This window comes from Trachurus japonicus, chromosome 14 (assembly GCF_045865225.1).
Source record: "Trachurus japonicus isolate A0001 chromosome 14, Traja_1.0".
In the NCBI taxonomy this organism is placed as follows: Eukaryota; Metazoa; Chordata; class Actinopteri; order Carangiformes; family Carangidae; genus Trachurus; species Trachurus japonicus.
In genome coordinates this window covers 28,510,826-28,526,957 of record NC_140920.1, presented here as the reverse complement: position 1 = coordinate 28,526,957, position 16,132 = coordinate 28,510,826, and the positions used below count along the sequence as shown (strand labels likewise).

At 42.6% G+C, this 16,132-nt stretch overlaps 1 protein-coding gene across 5 annotated transcripts in view; it reads left to right on the top strand.

The window, feature by feature from the left end:
• igsf9bb (immunoglobulin superfamily, member 9Bb) overlaps nucleotides 1–16,132 on the top strand; it is a 139,606-nt gene that overhangs the window by 79,684 nt on the left and 43,790 nt on the right. For all 5 annotated transcript variants that reach the window (XR_015037644.1, XR_015037643.1, XM_085798722.1 and 2 more), the window contains exons 6-8: nucleotides 6,033–6,174; nucleotides 9,862–10,007; nucleotides 15,383–15,525. Coding sequence is in view for 3 of the 5 variants with exons in the window: in XM_085798722.1 (XP_085654848.1) it covers nucleotides 6,033–6,174; nucleotides 9,862–10,007; nucleotides 15,383–15,525 (431 nt within the window). In the remaining 2 variants the exon portion in view is untranslated. The remainder of the gene's footprint in view (nucleotides 1–6,032; nucleotides 6,175–9,861; nucleotides 10,008–15,382; nucleotides 15,526–16,132) is intronic.

The following is a 16,132-nucleotide window of genomic DNA, read 5'->3' as shown; positions in this document are numbered from 1 at the left end:
GTAGGGGTAAAAAAGAGAAATGGGATTAAGATGTCTATGACGCACCCAATGGTACATGGTTTTGATATTGGTTTGTTAGTTGGTATGAATTCTATACTATGTAGTATTGTATTTTATAAATATATACTTGAATGCATATATTATCTAATATTATTGTGTTGGCTTCCATATCTCTAAGTTAAGGCTCTACTGTAGATGACATGACTTTGCAGTCAGAAATCTTTCATGAAAGCGAAAAAGCAGAGCCATTAGTTCTAATCAAATAACAGACGCTTCCCTGGTGTAGTGTGTGTGTGTGTGTGTGTGTGTGTGTGTGTGTGTGTGTGTGTGTGTGTGTGTGTGTGTGTTTGTGTCACTTGCAAGTTGCGTTCATTCATCAGAGAACAGACAGTGAACGCATACACATATTTCTTTTTGCGCGCGACTACAAAGCAGGACTGAGCCAGAGTGGTTGTTTGACCTGTCTTGTATAATTTACGGGTGAGGCAGATTAATAGAGGCCCTCCTGGAAAGCCACTGAGCAGCAGATCAGCTCAGAGACTACAGTGCCAACAAATCTCCAGCACTCAGCTGGTCCCAAATTGAGCGGGTTGGCACACACGACACACACACACACATACAGACGCTCACACACACGCACACACCCACTCAAAACACCAACAACACAGTCATCCAGCACAGACCTAGTCCTGGTTGTCCTGCTATGGGGCTGGCAGATGGTAACGGGCTGCCTGTTAAAGGATCAGGCCGTGGGCTACAGATCAGGACTAACATATGGGACTAGCAGTTTATAGTTGCAACACTGGCTCAGCTCAGCTGTGCTTGTGTGTGTGTGTGTGTGTGTGTCTGTGTCTGTGACTGTGCTAAGAACAAATTAGAGGAAATATGAGAATAAATGCACCGGTGTTTGTTTGTGTAGCTCCATCAACAGGAGGAAGTACTCAATTTAATGGTCATAGTGTAGCAACCAGAGTACAGGGTGTCTGTGTTTATGGCCCACTGGTGTGCAGAGGTGTTGGCGGGGTGACAGGGATAGTAAAGAGAAGAGGTGATAGGTACAGTTCTGTTTCAACACTTAATGTAGGCATTTGAATCTATAGATCACCATGACCAGTATATTCTTAGATATTTTATATAACTAAGGCAACTAATAATACTAGTGCCATGATAAAAATGTAGAAAATGTAGAAAACATTTAGAAAATAAGTTTTTGTCTAGTTCAAAACTATTTGAGTTCCTAAAGGGATATTTCAACATTTTGGCAAATTCATCTATTGCCATAATCCCTATGGTTTTAGGAATAGCAGTAGGTTTATCACCTTTAATTGTAGGTGCAAGCTGTTTTGAGATTGCCGGGGCAGAAACGTGAGCTTTGCACGGTGCACAGTATTTCTGCCTTTCCCTCATCAAACTCATCAAATACACATTCCAACAACTCCAAAACGCTCTGGTGGACAAGTTGGGACCTGAACATTCACCACACTATGAATTGTTGATATGAGTTGATTTCGAGGCAAATGTGAAGCCGGAACTGCTGTACATGACCTACACGGCTGCTGGGCAGAGTGACTTCAAAAGTGCAAGTAGTTCCGAGTATTTGCTTAATGTGTTGTAATGTTAAAGGGGAACTATGCAAGTCCAGTCGCTTTTCAGCTGTTTTGATTACGCTCCTCTTGCCCATGTGCAAGCCCGCAAAAAATCAGAGTGGTGGATAATGACATAACACATAAGATGTTACGACGTGTTTGTGTAATCTTAACTGTCATAAACAAAAGATTACGGGTTACGGAGCGCGTTTGTGTTGCGGGGTGCATGCACCAAGAGCTGGGACACCGGGGCGGCGACTGAATAACTACACACTGATGGTTGGTTTTCAGCCAAGAGACGCTAGGTGGAAGGTAGAGAGCCTCCATTCTCACTCGTAACAAGTCAGAAGTCATGTAGTTAACTATCACAATTACTCTGGTTAATTAAGGTAAAAATATAACATAAACACGGGGGAATTCCTGCTTACTTCCTCTTTTAATAATTATACGTTATTATCTCATAGCGTGGTGAATGTGCAGGTCACAACTTGTCCACGAGAGCGTTTTGGAGTTGTTGGATTGTGTATTTGATGAGTTTGAAGAGGGAAACGTGGAAATACCGTGCGCCTCCGTTGCGTTAGCTGAGCATCTCGCGTCTCTGCTCTGCTGATCTAAAAACAGCTTGCACCAACAGTTAAAGTTAATGAACTACTGCTAAGACTATAGAGATAATGCCAATAGGTAAATTTTCCAAAATGTTGAAATATCCCTTTAACGGGAAAAGTTGCAGGCCCTCACATTTCACCTATGAAGTGATTAAACAACATAGTGTCACGTTTTAAACGCCTTATGTGTTTAACTAACTAGTTTAAATCTGTGTAAGGCCATGTTGTCACTTTAATATGGCAAGAAACAGTGGTGTGTGTGTGTGTGTGTGTGTGTGTACAATATAAAAAGATTCTTCTCTGACTAGTAGTAGTAATTGTCTGTCATCGCTGAAGGCTTCTGTGTGCACAGATGGTAGCAGACATCACTGAAGTTGAAACATCACAATCTGAAGTTAGAAGAGACAGCACCTGCTGAGCTAAAGTAACTAACAGATCTGAACATCGTTTAAACAACTGCAGTATCAGTCAAAGCCTGTTGAAAGCAACAGAGAGCTGTGCTGGAGCAGAACTAGTGGAAGTTTCAGTGAACAGCAGGTAGTTAGTCACTGTTATGAAGAAAACAGCAGCGTTAACTGTGTTCAGACTGAGCAGCAGGAAACTGCACAGACTGGAGGTGAGACAAGTGAACAGCCCTATTACTGAGACATGAAGTAAATGACCACATTCAAAATATTATCAGATAAAAGAACAAAGTACATCAGCTGCCAGGTTAATCAGTTCCTGGATGAGAACAGCAACACAACAGTCTCCATCTGGCCATCACACCCCATTTACACCTGGCATGAACATGTGTTTTCACTCAGTGAGCGGATGGCAATCTGATAGTGCTTGACCACATGGAAGTACAGGTGTAAACACACATGGAGGACGGATTGTGATCTGATTGGCCAAACACTTATGCTATTTATTTTCTTTTTTCTTTTTTAATTAACCCACGTAGATATGTGATTAGATCTCTATGTGGACACTGGAGACGCATATTAAAGGGGACATATTATGGAAATATCACTTTTTGAAGGCTCTTTAACATATTTGTCTTTCCATAACCCCAAAATGTGAGAACTGACAAAAAAATCTGTAATTTTCAGGCTCCATAGGTTGAAATCCACATGGTTTAACATGTGACTGGCTGACAATGTCCCAGGTTGGCTCACACAGCTAAAGCCATTGTGTTGTTAAGAATCTGTTTGAAGAGTGAGCAGGCATAATGTAAGATTGTCCTGAATTGACAAGCATATAGTTTATGTTTTTCTTTTTAATTGTAAAAAAACAAAAAAAACAGCAGTCCCTGAAACAACAGGTTCCCCTCTTCCATGTTTGCCTGTCAGCTTTTTCTTCCACTGCTCCTAGATCAGCAAGGTTTAACGGCTGACTCCTCAGCCATCCTTTCATTTGATCAGTTTCTCCATCACCAATTCTCTTGTCAATCTCCTCATCTGGGGCCAGCTTATCTTTTTCCTGACCGTCCCTCTGTCCTGAGTTTAAGCTTTGTAAATCTCTTCACTCAGGACCTCATGTCCTCATGTAGGATCTCAGTGGTGTTCAGGTCCATTGGTACATGCTCCCTCTGCAGCAGTCTCACTGACATCTACCACCATTTCCATCATTGAACCCTTTTCAATTTCCCGCTGTACTTTGTGTGAGTGTGATGCTTACACTCATCTTGTCATGCAGGATTAGACACATTCAGATGAGGTCTTCCATCTTTTATAGCTGCTGCTGCTACTAATGTGTCAGATAAACACAGCACTCTGGTAGGCGCTGGAACTCAGAGCACATTAAGAAAGAAAAGGTTGTTTATAGTTGCTCGACTACTGGCATTGTTACAGACATGGTGATGGTCAGAGGGAGGAGATGACTATAAATCAAGGATCATGGTATAAATATATCCATGTGTGTCTGGGGGATTGTCCATCTGGCACGGAACGGATCACTCCATAAATTCTCATAATCCTTGACTGAGTGCAGAGTAAGTGTGTGATATGACTCTGAGGTCTGTGACGGGTCGAACAAAGAATTTAGAGTGGATGTGCTGGTGTTGATCCCTGTCTAAACAGTATGGCCAGGAATTGTACACATGACCCTTGTTTGGTACGTGCACTAATTCCTGTGTCATGATCTCTGTGGGATGTCAGGCTGGCTGACCCATTTTCCCCTTGTGGGCAATATGGTTTCAGGATAGTACAACTTTAAGAAAATGTACATTAAAGGTCCAGTGTGTAAAATGAGGGGAAAACAGTGACGTCTTGCATTCCGATTCTATTATTAATCTATTAAATAATTATATTGTTTATTTATGAACATGAAACTCTTGAAACGTGCTCTCTGGTTGGCTGGATTTTCCATTCCATACAAACATGGCGGCGCAAGATGGCGACACTCTCTAAGCAAGACTCTTGCTATATGTATAAAAGAAGAATTATGAGGCTATGAAAACCAAACTGATTTTATTTTATAGTGATTATTTAAATTACAAATTATACAAATATATTAATTGGTAGTATATTCAAATTTTGCCAATAAACCTGGACAAATATTACACACTGGACCTTTAATAAATAGGTTAAATTAAATATACTATTAATATATATTTTGTATTTTGTGTTTTTACATGGTGCTGGTAAAAGAACAAACCAGGGAGGATCTAACCTCCAGTTCTGACATTAGTGGATATCAGAGAGAGGGGGGTGGAGGGTGGGAGGGAGCAGGGTTGTGGCCAGACAGATAACAAACGGATCAAAAGAGTGTGTGAACAAAATGTATTTTCATGCAGCGCTGAATGTGCAGTTGTCTTAAACACTGCTGCTCTTTGAATGAAATGGACATAAACTGTTGCCTGTCCTACAACACAAGAAGACTGAACTGTCAGTCTGTCCTCATGTGACATTTGGTATTTGTCCTAATCAGTGTTGGGCATGTTACTTTTAAAAAGTAATTAGTTATAGTTAATAGTTACTTTCCCCCTAAAAGCAACTGAGTTGCTGAATTACTACATTATGAAAGTAACAACTTCTCAGGAAAAGTGACTATTGCTTAATTTTTTTAATAAAATGTTCAAATATGTTAAATTGCTTGGACTCCTCCCATATAACCATAACCCTAACTTACCGTTTATCTAGTTGCAGATAAAGGGCTTTTTTCCAACTAGTTGATGGACAGAAAAGATTGTGGTGGCCTGGGATTTTTTTTCTTTCATTTTTTGATATTTCCATTCATTCATTCATTCCATTTTCAGATCAAAAGTTATGGGCATTTTAATCTATTATGACCAAAAAACTGAAAAGTAAGAAAATTGGCTTTAACTAGAACGTCTCTGCTTTAACCCTCTAAAGATGGGTGTTTTACAAAACATAAGTAGTAGTAGTAGTAGTAGTAGTAGGGAGTTCAAAGTACCAGAATCACACAAAATATCAAAATCGTAGATATAGTACTTTTCCACCTATTGTGGCTATTTGCCACAACAGAACGTCAGTAACTTCCGACGGGTTTTCCCAGGCCACCACACACTTTAACAGGTGCATTATGACTTCTTTAGTCAAGTAATGGCACATTTTATTGTCAGTAACGTTAAAGGCATAAGAACAGGGAAAACTTTAACTTTTTTGATTACTCGTTACTGAAAAAAGTAGCGCTCGCAATTATAACACGTTATTCATTTCCCACCACTGGTTCTAATGAGTATGATCCTGCTTTTGAAGACTGTCCTCCTGTCTGTCTGTCTGTCTGTCTGTCTGTCTGTCTACCTGTCTGTCTGTCTGTCTGTCTGTCTGTCTGTCTGTCTGTCTGTCTGTCTGTCTGTCTGTCTGTCTGTCTGTCTGTCTGTCTTTCCTTCCACCAGGCCCTCCGTTTATTGTATCACCACCGGGGAACATCACAGTGAACATCTCACAGGACGCCTTCTTCACCTGCCAGGCGGAGGCCTACCCTCGCAACCTGACCTACACCTGGTTCTGGGAGGAGGACAACGTCTTCTTCAAGAAGTAAAGTTATGATCGGGTTCATTATTGTCTGTAATATCATGTCACCTGTCACGTTCTTTCCACCGTCAATAGTTCTTTGTATTTATAGCACTGTTTCTGTGGTGGGTACACACTGAACAGAAGTGACATAGCTTTTTCATAACCCAAAGAAAAGTGTCGAACTTTGAGTATAAACACGTAAACAGACTCAAGGAAACGAAACCTCAATATTAACTGTAAATAAAAAGTAAAGATTAAACTTTCTTGCTTCTTTCCAAAGCAATTCCTCTGTGACCTGAACCCTTTTATTGAATCAGTCACTCCTATGTAGAAACCACAGGCTGCAGATCTCATTTCACCTTTTTTTGCAAACCTCTAAACACATTTCATTCACAAAAACACTATTGTGCACTGATGCACCTTTGATGTAATGATAGTAGCTAAACAGTAGGTTGCAGAAATGAAACACAATTGCAGCACAAGTGTTGTTGCCCACCTAAACCAGGTCACAGGTTGTTAAAGTCTGAAAACTAGACAAATGATGACATAGAGAAAAGACTGAGTTCAGGCTGAAGATCCATTCAAGTAAATAAACTGTGTCAGTAAATAAACTGCATTGTTTCTCTTGTGCGCTGGATCTTCAGACGTGTTCACCAGCAGTCACGTCCCCCCGCTGTGGCCTGGGTTGAAATTTCTACTGCTGACGCTTGGCAGCTGTTCAGACAGAGACAATGCACTTGTCTATTCTGCTTAACCATAAAGGGCCCTGCAGCCACCAAAGCTTGAAGTTAACTTTATGATGCACAGTCACAATGCATCACATTACATCAACGTCTGCCTCAGTACTGCAGACAGGGATGAACTCTTCTGCATCTGCAGAACAAAACAGAGTTCCTCCTCTTTTACAGGTATTGTCATTCCAAGTTAGTTCAAAACTATTACTCATTTGCATATAATGGAAATATCAAATACAGCATAATACTGTTGTACTGACCAGTAAGGTCCAATCAGAAAGTTGAAACACAAAATACGTAAATGAAAGTAAAAAATAGAGTCTGTAGGGATTGACTAACCTTTTGAGTCAGCTTCAAGTGGTCAGTAGAACTTGTTCTTCAGTGTTTGGTATAAGCACGTGCTTCACCAGTGCAGGCAACACAAGTAACACATCTGCAGCTGGGAGTCTGTAGCTTCTGTTAGCAGAAAGCTGAACTTCAGCAGAACCACTCATCTGCTAAATCTACCTACACAACTACAACACATTTAGATACTAGGAAGGAACATGAAGTCAACCGTCTCTTCATTGTTATATCTTATGTTACATTATATCCATATCTTGCTAGAAAGTAAAGACGTTCTGCCAGTAAATCCATGTGCATGATAAATAATTGTAAGTCTTACTGTTCATTCTGTCATTCTTTGATCATTTTAACCCTGAAAAAGTTATTGATTACATATTATGTGGTATTAAAGGGGACATATTATGGAAATATCACTTTCTGAAGGCTCTTGTCTTGCCTTCCGGCCCCCAAAATGTGAGACTTGACAAAACAAATCTGTAATTTGCAGGCTTGAGTTGAAATCCCTCAGTTGTCTGACAATGATGTAATTAGTTTTCAAATTTGCATAATACCACCCCTACCTGGACCGGTAGAAGGGGTGGGGCAAGCAGTGGCTGATTTGCATTTAAAGGGACAGGCACTGAAACCAGTCGTTCTGAACAGGGCTGTTTTGAGAGGATGAAAAGAGCTGTGATGTTTGATCCTTGGGGGATTTTGACCACAGCATGTCACAGACATGTCTTTAAGACACCTGGGAACTATTTTAATTTGTGGAAAAGGGGGCATAAAATGTCTTCTTTAAAGAAATTCTTTAGTCTTAATTTCCCTAATGACAATAACTGTCTGGCAACTAAATGGTGTAGTTTGACAAAAGATTTGACAAATCCCTGAAATGTGACATCTGTGTTTCCATCAGAGCAGCATTAACAGCTCTCTGACATGTTTCTGTTTTTCCAACAGTGGATTCTCCAAATCTTTTTCAGTCTTCCTGTTAGTTTGCATGAGAAGCAGCCGCCGTGATCAACTTTGCAAATGTTCTCAGTTTAGACTTTTTGTCCATTAAGGCCCTCGCAGTACTGTCAGTCATGAGCACGTGTTGTCTTTGTCATGGATGTCATCCTTCTTTGCACACAGTCTGAAATAAATGGCGGAGAGACCAAAGTGAAGGAATTCAGAATACCGGTTGCCTTGACGACTACACGTGGCCTGTCATCAGTCAGCAGACCTAGATCTCAGGGTTTGATCCCATCACAGACGTACATTTAGAAAAAGGATAGTAACACCAGGAGATTTACATCACTGAATAACCTTTAATTTCATACTTTCATACTCATATAGAATGTTAAAGGGGCCATCCACCGTCACAGGGACAGCATGTCAACATACTGTAAGCACATCATACATTGTAAACATAAAGATCCTACTTGGAAATAGGGAAAAACATTTTCTATTAAAGGGTTTCAACTTAGCTTAGCTTTTACAGTTGACGCATAGCTGAGCCATTTTGACCGGTTTTGTTTAAAAATATCAGTTTGGTTCCTTTGTTTGAAAGTAATTCTCTCCATCATGTATCTGTTATAAATGATATCAATCCACTTATTTATTTTTGGTTTGTCTTTCCTAAGCCATTTCCTGGTCGCATTTCAATATTTTAAAGGATAACTACGGAACCATTATTAGCAATTATGGCTCTTAAAGACACAAGAGAGACTGAGTTGGATCAGGATTATAAACTGCCAACCCTCCTGTTATTGGCCAACCCACTCTACCTCCTGCACCACTGCTGCCCCATTACAAGTTCATATGTTTTTCTGAAGAACCACAATCTGCAAAATAGACTTTAGCTCTAGCTGTGATGTATAGACCATTGCAGATTAAAACCATCAGTGAAGCAGAAGTAGTAAAAAACGGTTGTCAGTAAATTCTCAGTAGCAGTTTATTATCCTATTCAATTTAAATGTGTATTGTGTATTTCAACGCTGAACCTGAAGCTGGTGATGGAGACTTCACACCTCAGATCTCACAGCAGCAGTGTACCTGAAAACTCTGCACAGTGTTTTTCAGTCAACCATGAACCGGGATCTGTAGCACTGCTGTGCTAACACGGAGCTGTGTGGGTGTGAAAGTCTGAAATCTTCCACAAGTTCCATTGGCATTGTTATCAATAAATCTCTGGCCCACACTCTGGCATACTCTAATGATTTTGTGCTATATAGCAGTAACTAATCCGTGGGGGAATAGTGTGATTTTCAGCTGGTTTTCAAGCTGCAGACTCTGCAGCCAGCTGCTCTGCACTGAATCACGCCATTCAAATGAAAGTCAGCGCCACACATCCTCTGGGATACCAGCGAAAAAGAGCGAGAAAATTGTGGCGCTGGCCAAACACGCTGTCGTCACCCCCGCAGGACTATTGCATCACACGGCAGTGACAGTATAACATGTGTATCTCCAGCAGATGACAAAATCTGTTGAAACATTTTCTCAGAAACGAATCTAAACCAAGTAAAACTGAGACAACTCTGAAAGATCGCTGCTGCTAAGTGTTCCCCGCTCTTTCTGAATCCTATTTAAAAAATCAAGCAGATGTTTTTCCTCAGCAAGCACACCTTGGTTTCTGAATCTCACGCCTCTTATCTCTTCATCTTCTCAGTGACCTGAAGCGCAGAGTCAGTATTCTCATCGACGGATCCCTCATCATCGCCCAAGTCAAACCAGAGGATGCTGGGAAATACACCTGTGCACCAAGCAACAGCCTGGGCCAACCACCGACTGCCTCTGCCTACCTATCAGTGCAATGTGAGTGTCACAGCTTTATTTTTGTGATGATGGCTGAACTCTAAATTTTCATGTGTTCAACGTAAATCTTCATCCTGATGCTAAAAAAGTCTAAAAAGTCTATTTCCTCCATCATCATCCACACCTTCATCTGACTGATCCCTGTGTGAGTTCAACAGGAAGGAAAGGACAAATTGTAGAGATTATTACTGCAGAAACACCAAAATCGTTCCAAATCGTTCAGGAAGTCTTTACAGTGATGATGGTCTGTGTTTTTTTCTGATAGGAGTTACTGTTTTGTCACAGTAAGCCTGAAAAGCAGAAAATCGCTCTTTTTCTCCACGTTTCTGTCTGCCTCAGCCTGGGGGGCCCTATCGTCATTGGCAACTACCTCAAGTTGCCGTGGTAACCTCTGAGCCTCAGGCCAGAGCTCGTTAAGTTTTATAAACAGTCCACCTGGAGCTCGTTAACATGTTTATAAACACACACACACACACACACACATCTATCTATACATAACGCACATGTGATACATGTTATGTGGTTACAGCTCAGTGAAAGATGATCACGTGTCTGTCTAATCAGCTCTGCCTTGACCTTAGGGTTGTGGGTTTGATTCCCACGTTGACAGACATGGTATTTTTTTGTTCTAGTTTAGAAAACCATAGGTTATTATTCTGTGTTACTACTGCTTTTTGATTAGTCAGTCCTTCTTTTACAGATGCGGTGACCTATTAATTTCGATGCAGCCAAGTCAAGTAGCTCTCCTCAGCCTGTGGAGCCACTGATTGCTGTAATTACTTTACACTGGACTCTCAGGTGGGGGAGGAGATATATGGAATACATTCTGTGCAAATGTAGTGAGTATATACTGTACCATCCCCTAATTTTTAATAGACACCAGAATGAGGCTCTTTCATGTCTCACTTTCTCACCGTCTCGTCGCCCTGTGAGCTGCACCACGAGTGAAAATCTTCGACCTGTTGCTCCTAATGATGGTGTGATATTTTAGTAGAGGTGCTCAGACCCTGAGTGAGTGTAGGGGAAACACTGGAGGAGCACACACACACACACACACACACACACACACACACACACACACACACACACACACACACACACACACACACACACACACACACACACACACACACACACAGGGGAGTGTGATTCATTCTCTGCTCAGGACACCATTCCTCAACAGTATCTGTATATAGAACTTAGCAGATTGCTGCTGTGTTATTATTTTCAGTCTCTTTTATAGAACCTCTAATAAAAATGCATTTGTTCATTTCCTGTTAAATGTGACAGACACTGGTTGCTCACATTCTGATCTGGAGACAAACGCACCACACTTTTCTTCTTCATAGGTTTGTTCCCTGACTCTCCCTCCTCCTCCTCCTCCTCCTCTCTCTCCCCCCTCCCTGTCTTCATTTCTCCTATGTAATCCTTCATGTATATATTCATATTCACACCGTCACATCTCTGACTCCCCCCTCCCCACTCCCCGCCTCTGTCTTCATTACGGGTCGCTCCCTCCTCGTTCTTTCCACCGATAAAACACTGGCCCCTCTCATCCGTCACTCCCGGCTGTAGAACCGCCAGGCTGTAGAACCGCCGGGCTGTAGAACCGCCAGGCTGTAGAACCGCCGGGCTGTAGAACCGCCAGGCTGTAGAACCGCCAGGCTGTAGAACCGCCAGGCTGGGTGAACCAGTCACCTCACAGAAGCATCTGGAGCCGGAGCAGGCTTTGAGATTCCAGCCTCGTCGACCGGTGACCGGCCGCTGGCAGTAGTCAAGGCAACAGACGTTTCACATTCCCTCGCTCTCCCACTTCCATCGATGGCTATACATTAGAGTGTGTGTGTGTGTGTGTGTGTGTGCTCGCATGTCTGTGTGACAAACAGAGGCAGGCAACACCAGTTGTGAGAGGGAGGGAGAAGAGAGCAGGAGGAGGATTACATCATTGCTGTAAGACCGGGGACTTTGCTCTGTCAGACTGCAGCGCTCTCTCTCTCTCTCTCACTCTCCCTCTTTCTCTCTGTCTTTCTACTCCATTCTTCCTCATCTTCTCCTTTTGTTCCCTCTTTCTCCCTCCATCTCTTTCTCTCAGTCCTCGACATCTTTTCTCCTCCATTTGTTCCGTGCCCTTTTCTTCACACTTCTGCCTCGTCCTGCCTAAATCTCTCTCCCACACTCTCTTTCTTTTCTTTTCTCTCTCTCCGTCCTCCCTCTGTCTATTTCCCTGAAGTGCTTGCCAGTGAATAACTTCCCTAAAGCATCTTGCAGTGTGAACCAGCATGTCGTGAGCGATAGCGCTGTCTGAGGGTTATATTTAGAAACTTGGCTGATATTCTTGTCTGTGGTGCTGGTGGCAGTGTTTTCTCTGTGTCCAGCTGGGCCAGTGGTTATAGGACTTCAGAGGACACCGGTCCTGCTCCAGACTCGTCTCTCCGTGTGCCGGTCCCTCCATCACCACCACGTCGTGGCACGGCCACTCGTTCACCCCTTTCATCTCTCCTTTGTAACACCTGTTCCCTGTCAGGCTGTCTCAGCTCCCTCTCTCCTCCGCCGGCTCCTCTCTACCTTACGTCATCTAGTCACATCTCCCCTTCTCTCTCTCTCTCTCTCTCTATCTCTCACCTGTCCTCTTTCCCACGCTCATGCACAGCCTCGCTCATCCTTCCTCTATTGCTCCGCTGATAGCGCCCGCCCCTCCTCCTCCTCCTCCTCCTCCTCCTCCTCCTCTCACTCCGACCATTTCTTCCCCTTATCACTCAGTGCCTGCTTTGAAGCTCTCCTCCTTGACCTCATTTAGGCACCATGCGGTTCTCGCCCTTCCCCAGAATTCAGGATTTAAGAAGAGGAAAGAGCTTTGGTTAACCCCCCCCCTCCCTCCTTCCCCCCCCTCTCTTTTCTTTTCTACCTCTTTACTCTATCAGATGGATGGATGGACTTTTGCTGGTGTGCCTGCGTTTGCCCAAAGGCTGCAGCACAACCATGTCCAATTCCAATTATTTAAGACTTTAAAAATATGAAAGGAGAGTGAGCAATGTAGAGCAGGTAAACTTATCACAGCTGATCCAATGGGTCTGATTGAGGTGTTGCAGTATGATGGAATATCATGTGATTTTTCACAACCTGACAGTTAGGTCTTCAGCTGTGATGCTTTGAGCGTCTCCTCTCTAAATTTGAAAATTATAGTCGGATATCTGCAAATGTAACACTATTTGTCATGCTGCACACTTTGCTTAGTGTTAATTAGCAATTGTTAGCACTGTCACTGTGAGCATAGACTGATGTATAGATAGATACATACAAGCGTTGATGAAGGAGGGTGGGTGGAATTTTGAGGTGGGATGTTTGCTTCAGTGCATGTGCAGGGAGTGACCAAAAAATTTGACAATTTTTCTGTGTGTGTGTGTGTGTTACAAGCAGCAGCTGCATGGCAGTTACATACTTTAAACTAACAGGCAAATTAGATCTACTATTAATTTCATGCTACAAATAAGAAGTTACCACATGCAAGTCAAATACCACGGTGACATTAAATGATAGTCATTGCCCCGACCCTTGGAGACGGTAGCTGGTGCTGCATGCATCTCTCAGCAACAGTCCTGACTGAGTCCAGACTCCTGCCAACCACAGAGCCCACATGTTTGACCACATGACATCCACCGCTGACTGATAGAACATGAGCAGCATTTCACTGAAGACCTCAAAGGACCTGCGCCTCCTGAGGGAAAAGAGTCAGCTGTGTTTCTTCTGGTGGAGGACATCAGTCCATCTCCTCGGTCTTGGAGGTGTTCTGTTCTTATCGCTCCATTCAATAAGGCCATGGTCAGATCCCTGAACTCCTCTTTCTGCCTTGTTACTGATTCATGACGTAACGGCTGTATCGTCGGGTATTTCTGGATGTGGTCAGAGTCAGACAGTGTTGGGAAAGTTCACTTTCTACATGAACTAGTTCAAAGTTCAGTTCACAAATTTTTAAATGAACTAGTTCAGTTCATAGTTCACAGTTTCAAAAATGAACTAGTTCATAGTTCTTTTTTGATTTATGTTTCAATACGTTGCTGCGAGCTTATTTAAAAAAAATATTGCCACAGCCCATATAGAACCACAGACAGCATTTATTTGATCAGTTTTAACACTGAAAACATGTGTCAGATTTCATCTTCATATCCATTTTTAAATCCTTATTCAACCAGGGTTTACATTAGCGGTGTGACACTGTGGTGTCTGGTGTTGCCTTAGCTGTGTTTTCACCTGGAAGGCTCTATGGAAATCTGGCAAACTCTTGAAGTCACACTGTCAGAGAGCGCTGTTCACAAATGCCAGAACGTTCATCAAGCGGAAATTCAGTACATTCAGTTCACGTTCACCCAAAATATGAATGAGTTCATGAACGATCGTTCATTGGGTGTTTGTCTTGCCTTTCGGCCCCTAAAATGCGAGAATTGCCAAGAAACTCTGTAATGTTCAGGCTCCCTAGGTTGAAATCCATGTGGTTTTATGAGCTGTTCCCTCAGTTGTCTTCCAGTGATGTAACTAGTTTTGGAATTTGCATAATACCACCCCTACCTGGTACCAGTAGAAGGGGCGGGGCAAGCAGTGGTTCATTTACATTTAAAAGGACAGGCACTGAAACCAGCTGTTCTGAACAGGGCTGTTTTGAGAGGATGAAAAGAGCTGTGATGTTTGATCTCTGGGGTATTGGTCACAGACATGTCTTTAAGACACCTGGGAACTATTCTAATTTGTGGAAAAGTGGCATAATATGTCTCCTTTAAAGTCAGCCATATACAGAGTGAACAGGAACAGGAGTGGGAACAGTTCCCTGTGGAGCCTAGTGTTGCTCATCACTGTCCCTGAGACACAGATACATACACAGCATGTTAGCATCCTGGCATTATCTCAAAGTTTGCATTGCTGTAGACTTTAACAGCTCTCTGCAGTTGTGTGATTTTTTTCTACATTCAAGTTGCATAAAGAAAGTTTGATGCTTTTTAACTATCGCAGCTGTGTATGCTGAACGCTGAGTGTATCACACATGCACGAGAACAGATTGCAGTGAGATTCGATCATGTTAAAATCTTGTCTGCTCTGCCGCGTGTCGTCATGTACACCACGCTGCTCGTTTAATTGCAGTCGCCGAATAAACCTGATGTGCTGGGGGTTTGTTTGTGTCTCCACAAACACACAAACGCTGCTCTGAGACCAGCTGTGCTCCACATAAATTCATTTATCGTTTTATGTCGAGCCCACATCCCATAAAGTGTGATTTCCCAATCTTCTCTACACAGCTATTAGAATCACCAGGCCACCAGACCTCCCAAAGCTGCAGACATATTTTACCACTCATGTTTTTTCTCTCTCTCTGTGTTTGTTACCAGATCCTGCCCGCGTGGTAAACATGCCATCTGTCATCTACGTGGCCATTGGTCTGTCCGGCTTCATCCGCTGTCCTGTCGATGCCAACCCCCCTGTAACACTGGTTAAGTGGAAGAAAGATGGTCTCCCCCTGCGGATAGAGAAGGTGAGCCTGTGCAGCGTGGCGGTGAGTCCGAACAAGTGCAGCGTGTCTTTGGTTCACATCTTCATTTACTGTGTTTTTTTCTTCAGTACCACTTTTTTTTTTCATTTCCAAATCCGAGGAGCAGTTGTTTATTGTGTAATAGCATTTTTTTTTTACCTCCTTTGTGAGATACTTTCTATTGTAATTATAAAATCAAGTTATTTTGCGTTTAAACCGCCTAAGACACCTAACCTTCTGCTTTCCCAGACTTCCTTCTGCAATTGTAAATTCAAGTTCCTTTACACTTAACCATCTGTGATGCCCAACTTCCCACTTCCTAATTCACACTCAAACCCTTTTGTATTTTAAATTGTATCTCTTAACTCCATACCTCGGGAGACCGGTGACATGTGAAAACACAATCAGAGAAGGGGCCGGCCAAAGGACACAAACACACCCCAGAAGTGGACCTTCCCTCAGCTATAAGTGTTTAGGTTTTCCCCATGTTCGGGGTCTCTCTTCATTCTGAACCACTCGCATGTTGCTTGACCTTTTCTTTGCAAAGGAAATAAAACTTTGTCGGTCGGCAAGTCTCTATTTCATTTTTCACCAGCAGCAGAGAATTTCC